The 12,465-nt window shown below is 45.0% G+C and overlaps 1 protein-coding gene across 1 annotated transcript; it reads left to right on the forward strand.

The window, feature by feature from the left end:
- The first annotated feature begins 2,208 nt into the window (after window positions 1–2,208).
- On the forward strand, window positions 2,209–2,850 carry LOC126696476 (probable xyloglucan endotransglucosylase/hydrolase protein 27). Its single transcript, XM_050393211.1, has one exon. The coding sequence runs from the start codon at window positions 2,209–2,211 to the stop codon at window positions 2,848–2,850; it is 642 nt and encodes a 213-aa protein (XP_050249168.1).
- Window positions 2,851–12,465: the final 9,615 nt, after the last annotated feature.

The raw sequence follows: 12,465 nt of genomic DNA on the forward strand, positions 1-12,465 counted from the left end.
CATTTTTTCATTTACCAATAATCACTCATCACATTAGCTGTTTATAATTTTTTTTGTAAAATAGTTTTGTATCTCTAGCATTACTCATAATTTTTTTACTCCGTTGAAAAATTGACATAAATATTCCTAATATTACTCTAATCATAAATGTGTAGAGTGTTATGGTTTTCTCTTATGTTTATTTTGACATTAATATTTTCTGAAAAATAAATCATTTTTAAAAAGTATTTTCTAGAAAATTATATCATTTTCTTATGTTTAATAGTAAACTTAAAATGAGTTGGAAACTATTTTTTGACTTTCTTTATTTAGTTTGGCGTAAGATAGAGTTGTTTTCTAGAAAATTATAATAGAAAACTATTCTATTTCATGCTAAGCTATATAAGGGGAGTCAAGAAATAGTTTTCTTTTGAACAATTTTTTATGATATTACAAAAAAAAAAAAAAAAAAGATGCAAAAAACTATCTTCACATAATGTTTTCTATTAAAACAAATAGAAAATATGACATGTTTATTAAATAGATTGACATGATACTACTTACGGAACAAGTTTGATAAACAAGCCATGTTGGGTTCAATGGGTTGATATTGACATGACCCATTTCAATTTGATTAAAAAAATGTGACAAAAAAATGATTAACTAATTTTTATTTACATAAATTACAATTATTACAAACAAATAAATTTACCAATTGTATTTCATAATAACATTAATTAAAGTACAAATAGCAAACAATCTAAAACAGTCATTATTTCAACCTAATGAATTTTATCCAAGTTTAAAAATACACGATCTAATAGGGAAAAAAAGTTAAATCTTTGTTTTGGATAAAAACGTCAAAGACTAGGTTAAAAAAAATTACCAAAATTCTTTTCATTTCTCAATTCTAAATTTAAAATATAAAATTATATAAGATAAAATACCACTTATTTATATGGGTTAAACGTGTTCTTGTCAAGATCATTTTGTGTCAAAAAAAAGGTCAATTCATTTTGATACACATCTATTTACATTAAACACTAATTCATAAAAAATCCTATCATCTCTGTGTCATATCAAACATGGTAGAAAAAACATAATACTAATGGGGCTTTTTGTGAATGAATAGTTAGCTTCAATCCAAATGCAATGTTTTTTTTTTGAAACTGAACCTTGATTGGTATTCATTGATCACGAAATTGAAGTACAACAGAGACAAAGATTACAAACTACCTATTGACTACCCAGACTTAACATTTGGTCCTATCAATAAGCAGTACATTCTGTATTATAGGTGGAGAAAATCCAATCCACGTTTGAGACGTCTCTGTGCTCCTGGTGATTTGAGCTATATTGTGCGCCGCTCTGTTGTGTTCCCTTTTCAGATGTTTCACACTCCAGCTCCTAAAGGAAGATAGCATGGTGAGAGCTCCTTGTAGGATAATACCAAAATCAGCACCAAAAGATCTAGAATTCAGCGCTTGGATAGCTATAGCTGAGTTAGATTGAGTAGGTATGAGGTCCCATTGAGTAGGTATGAGAGTTGCCTTTGATTTGGTTTTAGCTCATTTTGGAGTATGGTGGATGATTGAATCCAACCATTGAGTGGGATCATAAAAACATGCAATTGTATTTATTTATTATTTATTTTATAAAAATTAAAACACTATCCAAAATTATAATCCATAAAAAATTTTAATGTTCTATTTTTATTTTCCATAGGAACTTCAGCATGGGAAAGCACAGGAAACTATTAATAGTTTTCTGCTTTTGATCAAATTATAGTTTTGAATCTTTGATCCTTAACATTTGAAGTTACTTTATTTTGGTCATTTACGTTTTAATATTTTTATTTTGATTCTTTATGTTTGATTTATTTTTATATTAGCTATTTATATTTTAAAATTTTCATTTTTATAAAAAACCAAACAAAAAAAATTGAATCAAATATAGTATATTTTTACTCGTTTATATCTTAAGGAACATTAAGTTTTTTAAACTAATATAAATTAATGAGGGAATATTCCTGGAGGATATTAGATCGACAGTGTAAAATAAGATTCATGGCTATGCAGATCTGGACCGATCAACAATGAGTTTATCTTATCAAAAAAACCAATGAGTTTATGATCAGACAGACCCTCTTACATTCATTCAACCAGCTCATTACAAAATTTTCCATTTCTAATAATTATTTCTCTCATTCTTTTGCAAATTCCAACTCCAATGGCTGATCCAGCTCTTCATCCAGAAACCCAACCCCTGAAACAAATCGCCATAGACTACACCCCAGAAGCTTGCACACATTGCCCCAACTCCAACACCATCACCCTCACCTTCGACCACCGCGGTGGCGCCAGGTGGCGCACCACCACTCGCTTCCTCTACGGCACCTTCAGCGCCCTCATTCAGTGTCCTACAGGGAACACCGATGGCCTCAACTTCAACCTCTACCTCTCCTCCTTAGAGGGTGACAAGTCACAGGACGAGATCGACTTCGAGTTCTTAGGCAAAGACAAGACCATTGTCCAAACTAACTATTACACCACTGGCACTGGCAACAGAGAGAGCATTCACCAACTGGGTTTTGATTGCTCTGATGGGTTCCATGAGTATGTCATCAAGTGGGGTCCTGGTGAGATCGTGTGGCTGATTGATGGGAAGGTTGTGAGGAAGGTGGAGAGGAAAGAGGGTGAGGATTTTCCTGAGAAGCCTATGTTTTTGTATTCTTCGGTTTGGGATGCTAGCTATATTGATGAGGGAAGGTGGACTGGGAAGTATGTGGGTTGTGATGCACCTTATGTTTGTGTTTATAAGGATATTCATGTGCCAACAGGGACTGCTTTGGAGTGTTCTTGTGATTCCTGATCTGGGTTTTTGATTTGGGGGTGTTTGAGAATTTTAATAAATGTTTGGTTTTTTTTTTTATTGATGTGTTGGTTAGCTGATCTTTGGGTTGTTTAAGACCTTGAATGGGGATGGTCTATTGTTGTACTCATGTATTTGTTGAATATAGTTGTTGATGATGTTGATTGCTCTTATGTTTGCAACTTGTGTTTCAAAGGATTAAAGAATTAGAATTGGTTTAATTACTATGCAAGTATAGTTATTTGTATGTTATTCTGAATTTTATTGTAATAGGAATGCTGGATGAGATTCTATTTCATTTTGAGGTGGTTTTCTGTGGAATAATGCAGCTTGGATATCTGATGGAGCAACATATCTTTACTCTGAACAAGCATAGTGGAATGCTTATTTGTTTTAGTTTAGTGGTCTGAGCATTTTTATCAATTTATGGGATCATATTTACCTTAAATGTCATGGAGGTTGCCCAGATCCATGGGTTTTATATATCTGTGCTGTGTTTCAATGACATTCAGCTTCATGTTGCAATGACGCTTGAGAATTCAGTAAAAGATGAGTTGAGTTCTTGATTTTGGTTTTCTGGTTATGTATACACTTAATATGTTTGTTGCTTGAGATTTTCTTTATAAAATTTCTTATTTGTATTGTTGCAGCTCTTTAACTATGTTTAAAAGATATCATTGTTGACAAATGGGTACATCTCTTGTATGCTTAACAGTTACACTATCTATAGTTGAGTTTCTGCACGATATGTGGTGCAACTTAATATTAATTTTCTCCAATATTTTGATAAATTTTGCCAAAAATCTTGAAACTCAACTGATTAGCACCTCAATATTCAATAGAAACATTCAAGATTCAGATCCCCACTCCCAACTATCAATATATAAAAAAAATGTTTCAATAAATTTAATTGTAAAAAATTGTAATTGTGGGGCCCGGCCCAAAAATGATGGGCTATTCCAAGCTCAGGCCCGTCCGAGGAGCGTCCTGTCCAACGAAAAGCCTCATATGAAGCGCTATTCAACCCCAATAGCGTCAAGGAAACCCGTCCGAGGAGTAACTCCTCCTCGGACATCGCGAAGCCCAGACGAGGAACTTGCCCCAGCCATTTCAGCTCGTCTTTCCAACATATAAAACGAATTAAATTCAAAATATCTCACGGAAGGCTACCACCACATTAATTGCGCCCCAACCACCCTCTTGGCCGCATTAATGAGGAAAAGACTCCTGAACAGTACCGCCTTGGCCTCTGCAACTCACAAAGGGTCTGATGAGGGCGTCTGATGGGACAGGTGCTCGAGTGGATGCTTGGATGATTAACAGGTGTAAGGCTGAGATGAAAAGAAGAAAAATATATAATGTAGTGGAGTCCCTCAAAGAAGGGGACGGGAGAACTGTATCAGGAACAAAAAAGAAATAAAATCAGACTTGAGAAAGATCCACTCTGGTGTTTTTCTATTTTCCTTTTGCAAACCATACTGCCCATGCATAAGACCGAACAAGTTCACTGAGGCCAAGTTCTTTGACCCATCCTCTACAAATAATTATTGTGGGTTGCGCTTTGGGCCAGGGCCTAATCAACACAAGTTGGGCCAGGAAAATCGTGTAACCACAATTGGCGCCGTCTGTGGGAAGAGCTAGGGCATCAGCTAGTGCAACAGTCGAGCATGGAAGAACTAGATCCACACCAGGAGGATCCTCACCAAGCTAACTCCCAACGAACACGACCCGCCGAGTCCCAGAGGCAAAATAACCCAACCAACCCAGGCGGCAGGGGGAATCGTGAGGGGAGTGTGCATACCACCCGGACGAGCCAGAGTCACACTCAGATAGGAAGTCACGTGTCTCAGAGGCGAAATAGTCACCAGGCCATGCAGCGAGAGATAGATGACCTAAAAAGGAAGTTACGACGTGCGCAGCGAAGATGATCTCCCTCTGACTCAGGCGAGTCTTCTAATCCGGAAGACGTGAGTTACAGACGAAGGTCAAGGACCCCCCCAAGCGAAACCTTTTCTTACGAAAAGGAACCATGCCTTGTACGAAAGTATGAGCGCCCGTCCAGCAAAGGTTCGGGGAGCGACGCCATGAAGAAGGCGTTGGATCAGGTCTCAAGATCACCCTTCACGAATAGAATCGAAGGGGCTAAGATGCCAAGACGCTTCAACCAACCGGCGTTCGCCATTTATCACGGCAAAGCAGACCCGGTGGAGCACGTGAGTCAGTTTAATCAAAAGATGACAATTTACTCGCAAAACGAGGCCCTGATGTGCAAAATCTTCCCCTCTAGCTTGGGATCGATGGCAATGAGATGGTTCAACAGCCTGAAGACAAACTCCGTAGGCTCCTACAAGCAGCTCACTCAAGCTTTTTGCTCCCGTTTCATTACAAACACCAGAGTCCCTCAACCTCTCAGTTCGCTACTGTCCTTATCCATGCACGAAGGAGAAACCCTGAAAGCGTACTCGGATAGGTATTGGGAGGTGTATAACGATTTAGATGACAACCATGATAACGTTGCTATCAGCACGTTCACAAGCGGCCTCCCCACCGGGCATGGCTTAAGGAAATCCCTCACCGGGAAACCAGTTACTGACGTCCAACAGCTGATGGATAGGATCGACAAGTACAAAAGAGTGGAGGAGGATCAGCTACAAGGGAAGGGAAAGGAGAAGGTCATCCCCTTTAAAGCAAATGATTTCAGAATGGAACGTCACAATCCTGGTCAGCCGAGGAGAGATTTTCCGCGACAGGCTGGGCAGAGCACCCCGCAAACAGTGAATGTCGTATTCAGAGAGCCGGTACAACAAGTACTGGAGAAAGTAAGGGATGAACCCTATTTCAGATGGCCGGGAAAGATGGCTGGAAACCCTGCCAATCGTAATCAGAACTTGTATTGCCAATATCATCAGGACCACGGGCATACTACTGAGGACTGCAGGAATTTGTGGAATCACCTGGATCAATTGGTCCGAGAAGGAAAGCTACGTCACCTGCTGCACCCATCGAGCGGCCATCCCGGCCAAGCGACACAAGAACCTCGAAGGGACGTGTCTTTAAGACCCCCCACCGGGACGATACATGTCATCCTCGCTGCACCAGGAAGAACTGGGCCACCCATCCCCAGGGTATTAGCCGTGGACCACCTTCCCTCCGAGGGCAGACAAAGGGAGCCCAAAAGGATAAAAAAGGGAAGCTCTTTGATACTGGGATTCTCGGATGAGGATAAGGGAGGAACAATTCAACCTCACGATGACGCCTTGGTGGTCACCTTGCGGATTGGGGGTTTCGATGTGAAAAGGGTATTAGTAGACTCTGGAAGTGCGGAGGAGATAATGTACCCCGACCTATACAAGGGGCTGAATCTGAAGCCAGAAGACTTGACAGCTTATGACTCCCCCCTCCTCAGCTTCGAGGGGAAGCTTGTAACGCCAAAGGGGCAAATCCGACTGCCCGTACAGACTGGGGCGGAAGTGGTGGAGGTGAATTTCATCGTGGTCGACGCTTATTCACCCTACACCGCGATAGTTGCAAGGCCATGGATCCACAGCCTAGAGGCCGTGACCTCCACACTTCACCAGAAAGTGAAATACCCATCCAGAGGACGAGTGGAAAAGATCCGAGGAGATCAGGCCGTGGCCAGGAAGTGTGTGGTGGCCGCCATTTTACATCGGCCCTTGGTCGAGACCTCGGCCCCAAAGAGCTTATAGCAACCAGCCTCCTCGGCAAAGCAAGACGAGGGGCTGGCCGAGGAGATAAGGTGTGAAGGTTTAGATAAGGTTGCTGTCAGCAATGACCCGGAGAAGTTCTTTCAGGTCGGCTCTGAATTGCCCTCTCAGGAAAAGGAGGAACTGGTCAGATTTCTCAGAGAAAATGTCGACGTATTCGCTTGGGACGCCTACGATGCCCCTGGAGTTGATCCCAGCCTCATCTGCCACCACCTGAACGTCAACCCCTCTTCCACTCCGAGGAAGCAACCACCCCGACGCCCTTCAAAGGAACACGCTGGTGCCGTAAGAGACGAAGTGGCCAAGTTGAAAAGAGCAGGGGCTATCAAAGAGGTCTTTTATCCTGAATGGTTGGCGAACACAGTGGTGGTAAGGAAAAAGACGGGGAAGTGGAGGGTCTGCGTGGACTTCACGGACCTGAACAAGGCGTGCCCCAAGGACCCACTCCCTCTACCCAAAATTGATCGATTGGTGGATGCAACCGTGGGACACCCTCGAATGAGCTTCCTGGACGCCTTCCAGGGCTATCATCAGATACCCCTTGCGCTAGAGGACCAAGAGAAAACGGCTTTCATGACGCCCATCGGAAATTATCATTATAAGGTGATGCCATTCGGGCTAAAGAACGCGGGCTCAACCTACCAAAGGATGATGACTCGGATGTTCGAGCCGCAACTGGGCAAGATCATTGAGGTGTATATAGACGATATGGTTGTGAAGAGTAAAAGGGTTTCCGAGCACGTGCAAGACCTTGGAACAGTCTTCGCTATCTTAAGGGAGCACCGGTTGCGGCTGAATGCCTCCAAATGTTCATTCGGGGTCGAGTCTGGGAAATTCCTAGGGTACATGGTCACCCATAGAGGAATAGAAGTAAGTCCTGACCAAATCAAAGCCATTAACAGTCTACAGACTCCTCGGAACCCGAAGGAAGTGCAGAAGCTCACTGGCATGATTGCGGCATTAAGCCGGTTCATATCACGATCGGCGGATCGATGTCGGCCTTTTTACCTCCTGATAAACAAGTGGAAAGAGTTTAAATGGTCGGAGGATTGCGTTCAGGCTTTCCAGCAGCTTAAGGACTACCTGTCCCGACCACCCGTCATGTCCAGTCCGGAGGCAGACGAGGTGCTGTTTGCCTACATCGCCGTAGCTCCCCACGCCGTAAGCCTGGTATTAATACGGGATGATAATGGGGTGCAGCGACCGGTGTACTATGTGAGCAAGTCACTACATGAAGCCGAGGTGCGATACCTACCCTTAGAGAAGGCAATTTTGGCGATAGTGCATGCAACCCGGAAGCTTCCTCATTACTTTCAGGCGCACACGGTCATCGTCCTGACTTAGCTTCCACTTCGAGCCGTGCTTCGAAGTGCTGACTACACAGGAAGGATCGCCATGTGGAGTGCTCTTCTGGGGGCTTTTGATATTAAATATATGCCCAGACCCTCCGTCAAAGGACAGGTCCTCGCGGACTTGGTAGCAGAGTTTGCTGAGCCCTCTATAGAAACGATGACCGAGAAGAAAGACCTGGGCGGAAAACTGGTTGGCGCGATTTCGGCCGGGGAAACCATGCATTGGAAGGTCTACGTGGATGGCGCGGCCAACCAGAGAGGATCAGGAGTTGGGATAGTTTTAATATCGCCAGACGGCGCTGTCATTGAAAAGTCATTAAGACTCGGATTCTTGGCTACGAACAATGAAGCAGAATACGAAGCCTTACTTCAAGGAATGGCAATGGTTCAAAGGTTGGGTGGAAGAGTAATAGAAGCCTTCTCGGACTCCAGATTAGTGGTCGGACAAGTGATGGGAGAGCTGGAAGCTCGAGATACTAGGATGCAAGAGTATCTGGGACAAGTCAAACGGCTACAGGAGAGCTTTGAATCCTTCAGTTTAACGCACATCTCCAGGAGCGTAAACACTCATGCAGACTCGCTGGCCACTCTTGCCACGTCCTCGGCACGCAATCTGCCACGAGCGATCCTAGTCGAAGATCTAGTTAAGGCCAGTCCCATCAGTGGAAACCCGACCCAAGTCCATCAGATAAGACAGAGCCCCAGTTGGATGGACCCCCTAAGGAATTTCCTCCAAGATGAGATCCTACCGGAAGAAAGACTAGAAGCCGAGAAGATACGTAGAAATGCTCCTCGTTTTTGGCTATCAGAGGACCGTAAACTTTATCGGCGCTCCTACTCTGGACCGTACCTGCTCTGCGTACATCCAGAAGAGTCCAAGTCTCTTCTTGAAGAGTTGCATGAGGGAGTATGTGGAAGTCACACCGGAGGAAGATCGCTGGCGCACAGGGCACTCACCCAAGGATACTGGTGGCCGAACATGCAGAGACAAGCCCAGGAATACGCTAAGAAGTGCGATCAGTGCCAAAGATTCGCCCCAAATATCCACCAACCCGGAGGGGTTCTCAACCCACTCTCCAGTCCATGGCCGTTCGCGCAATGGGGTCTTGATATTGTCGGACCTTTCCCCAAGGCTGCGGGGAACAAGCAATACATAATAGTCGGAACCGATTACTTCACTAAATGGGTGGAGGCTGAGCCTTTGGCCAACATCAGGGACGTGGACGCCCAGAAATTCATCTGGAAGAACATTATCACCCGCTTCGGAACTCCGAGAACACTCATTTCCGACAATGGTCTTCAGTTTGACAGCAAGAATTTTAGGGAGTATTGCCGTGAGTTTGGGATCATTAATCGATATTCCACCCCCGCATACCCCCAAGGAAATGGGCAAGTCGAGGCCGTAAACAAGGTCATAGTGAACGGATTGAAGAAAAGATTGGATGAGTCAAAGGGGAGATGGGTAGAAGAGCTACCGCACGTCTTATGGACCTATCGGACAACGCCGCGGCGTTCCACCGGTGAGACCCCCTTCTCAATGACTTACGGGGCCGAGGCTGTGCTTCCAATCGAGAACAATTTCCCCACGTTGAGGTCTAGCTCGTTTACCCCAAGTGATAACGATGAGTTGCTAGGAAGAAGTCTGGACCTAGCCGAGGAAAGAAGGGAAAAGGCCACGATTCACATGGCCTATTATCACCAGAAGTTAAGACAAGGGTATGATGCTAACGTCAAATTGCGGCCTCTGGGTCCAGGTGATCTTGTGATGAGGAAGATTCTCGGCAGCGCAAAGAACCCCTCTTGGGGTAAGTTGGGGTCCAATTGGGAGGGACCATACCGTGTCACATCCGTGGCCGGAATAGGCGCCTACTACCTAGAAGATTTGGATGAAAAAGCTGTACCTTGACCATGGAATGTAAATAACCTCAGGAGGTATTATTATTAATAAGAATGGCTTAGTATACGTTTTCTTTTATGACTATTTGCCGCTTGCCAGTCTACATTACAACTATTTATAAGTTTTAAACAGAACCCAAGTCCTGCATGGCTCCTCGGACCACAGACTTGGGGGAAATTAATACTTAAGCCGATTGTTTATAAGTTTTAAACAGAACCCAAGTCCTGCATGGCTCCTCCGACCACAGACTTGGGGGAAATTATTATTTAAGCCAACTATTTATAAGTTTTAAACAAAACCAAAGTCCTGCATGGATCCTCGGACCACAAACTTTTGGGGAAGTTATTACTCATGACAGCTCATAGTTTTAAACAGAACCTAAGTCCTGCATGGCTCCTCGGACCACAGACTTTAGGGGAAATTATTACTCATGACAATTCATAGTTTTAAGCAGAACCTAAGTCCTGTCTGGCTCCTCGGACCACAGACTTTTGGGGAGATTATTACTTGTGATAGATTGGGAGATTATTACTTAAAAGAAATCACTTTTAATACATGCGCACAGTCTAGCACCATCGCGACCCTCAAACGCGTAACCCAAAAATCCATTTTCATTTCGACCGTTTGCCTGTATCTACATCGTTGCAAATGTTTAAAAAAAAAAGCGCTATTGACATACATTCATAGTAAGCAAGACGAACATTTTATATTAATATTCCGAGTACATTAAAAAGAGAGGTCCTTACAAAAGAATGAAAAAACAAGACAACTCTCATAAAAAAAAAAAAAAAAAAAAAAAAAAAGGGCTAAGCCTTAGCGGGGGAATCTTCTTTCTGCTCGGACTGAAGAGGAGGAACCTCAATGGTAGAGTCTGTGGCAGGATCCTTAGCCACATCAGACACAAGGACGGCATCAGGCACCGCCAGGTCTTGCTCCGAAGCGACTTGGGCTTCATCAGGGTTAGCTCGGATCTCCGGAGGATAGAAGATGCTCTCGGGCAGTCTTAGGGCCGAATCCGCAGGAACTCTTGCAGCGTCGAGAGCATGAGCCCATGAAATGTCGCAGTACTCTCTGCACACCTCAGGAATCTCCTCAGACAGCCTGGCCTCCGTCTCTTCGGCCCCGAGCTGGCGAGCAGCATTCTTCTCAGCCTCTGTGGCCTCTCGGATCAGCTGGGCCTCCTCCTTTACCAGCCTCAGCTCATCCTCTACCTTTTGCAAGGCAGTCCTGAGATCCCGCACTACCTGCCTCTCGGTGGTGAGGTCAAGCTGCGTCGTGTACAGCTCTTTGCGCTGGTCCTCCGCCTGGGTCTCAGCACTCTTTAAACCAGCCTCTGCACTTTTGCGCCGGTTCTCCGACACCTTAAAGTCGTCCGTGAGTTTAAGGTGCTCGTGCTTGAGAGACCCCAAGGCTTTCTCCATCTCTGCCCGAGCCTGGGTCTCAGCCTCAACCCTACTTCGGCTATCGCGGCAAAACTCCTCAGCCACGAACACCTGTTGGGTAATCTGCGAACGAAACAAGAGTGTTACAGAAATCTAACAAGATAGGAAAATCAATAGAACAGTAAAAGGATTGCTTACCAACGCGAGATCCCTTTTTAGGGATAGGAAGAGCTCGGGCTGAGTGCATCGCCTATAGGCCTCCATGTCCCGAGGAAGGAGTAAGGGTTGCTCTAAGGCATCCGCCACGTACCCTGCCCGGCCTCGGTTATACTCTCGGACCGAAGCATTGTAGGAGATGGCAACCCCATCCAGCTCCAGCTTGGGGTTCCATACACGAGGGGAGGCGCGAACGTCAGCAAGGTTCTCCTCATCCCGGCTCTCCGAGGAGTTACCCCTTCTGCTCCTTGGCGCCCGCGTGGTCTTTTGCCGCTTGGTCGGCTGGGCAACCATCTCACCCTCCTCAGGAGTGTCAACCGGCCTCTTCTTCTTCAGGTCCGGATTAACCTTAAGGCCAGGGTCCGAGACGCCCTGGGGGACCACAGGGGGAAGGGTTTTGACCTTTGATGGACTTGGTCCCTTCGATGGTTGAACCTTTGATGACTGACCTTTCCCCCGAGAGATCATCAGCTCCTTTAGAGACTTTCCCTTTCCTGCCATGGGCTCTACCTCTTCGTCTGAAGTATCGTCCGAGCAGATAACGATTGAGGGAACACCAACCGCGGAATGTTGGTCCTGCTCTGCTTCGGGATTAGAAAGCTCCACCAGGGGGTTTTGCTGAATTTCCTCCTCGAAGTAAAACTTGTCTATTTCTTCCTCAAGGGAAAGACGAGATGATTCAGCTCCTTCTTCAACCAAAACAGCAGCACCAGGCTCGTTTACCGGAGGTAGCTGCTCTGCCAAGTAAGGATTTCTGACACCTGGCAACACCACTGGTGGCAAATCGTGGTCAGCTAGGAATCCGTCCTGGGACACGTCAATTCTAGCCAGCCTCGGACTGCCAGCCCTTATAGCATGACCGATTGCCTGGAAAGCGCTGCTCAGAGGTTGATAGCCCAAAACCAGATGGGCCGCACGCAACTGTTCGTCCCCGGTAGTGTAAATCTCCGACCTGAGAAGATAGTTTAGCGCTGGCACGTTCACAAGGCTTAGCCGAGGAGCAACGTGAATTTTGTCTGCAAACAAATCAAGAAAAGTGAGGT

This window comes from Quercus robur, chromosome 8 (assembly GCF_932294415.1).
Source record: "Quercus robur chromosome 8, dhQueRobu3.1, whole genome shotgun sequence".
Lineage (NCBI taxonomy): Eukaryota > Viridiplantae > Streptophyta > Magnoliopsida > Fagales > Fagaceae > Quercus > Quercus robur.

What these genes read in the sequence shown, in the direction of transcription:
- LOC126696476 (XM_050393211.1), top strand. Translation starts at nt 2,209, where the DNA reads ATGGCTGATCCAGCTCTTCATCCAGAAACCCAACCCCTGAAACAAATC.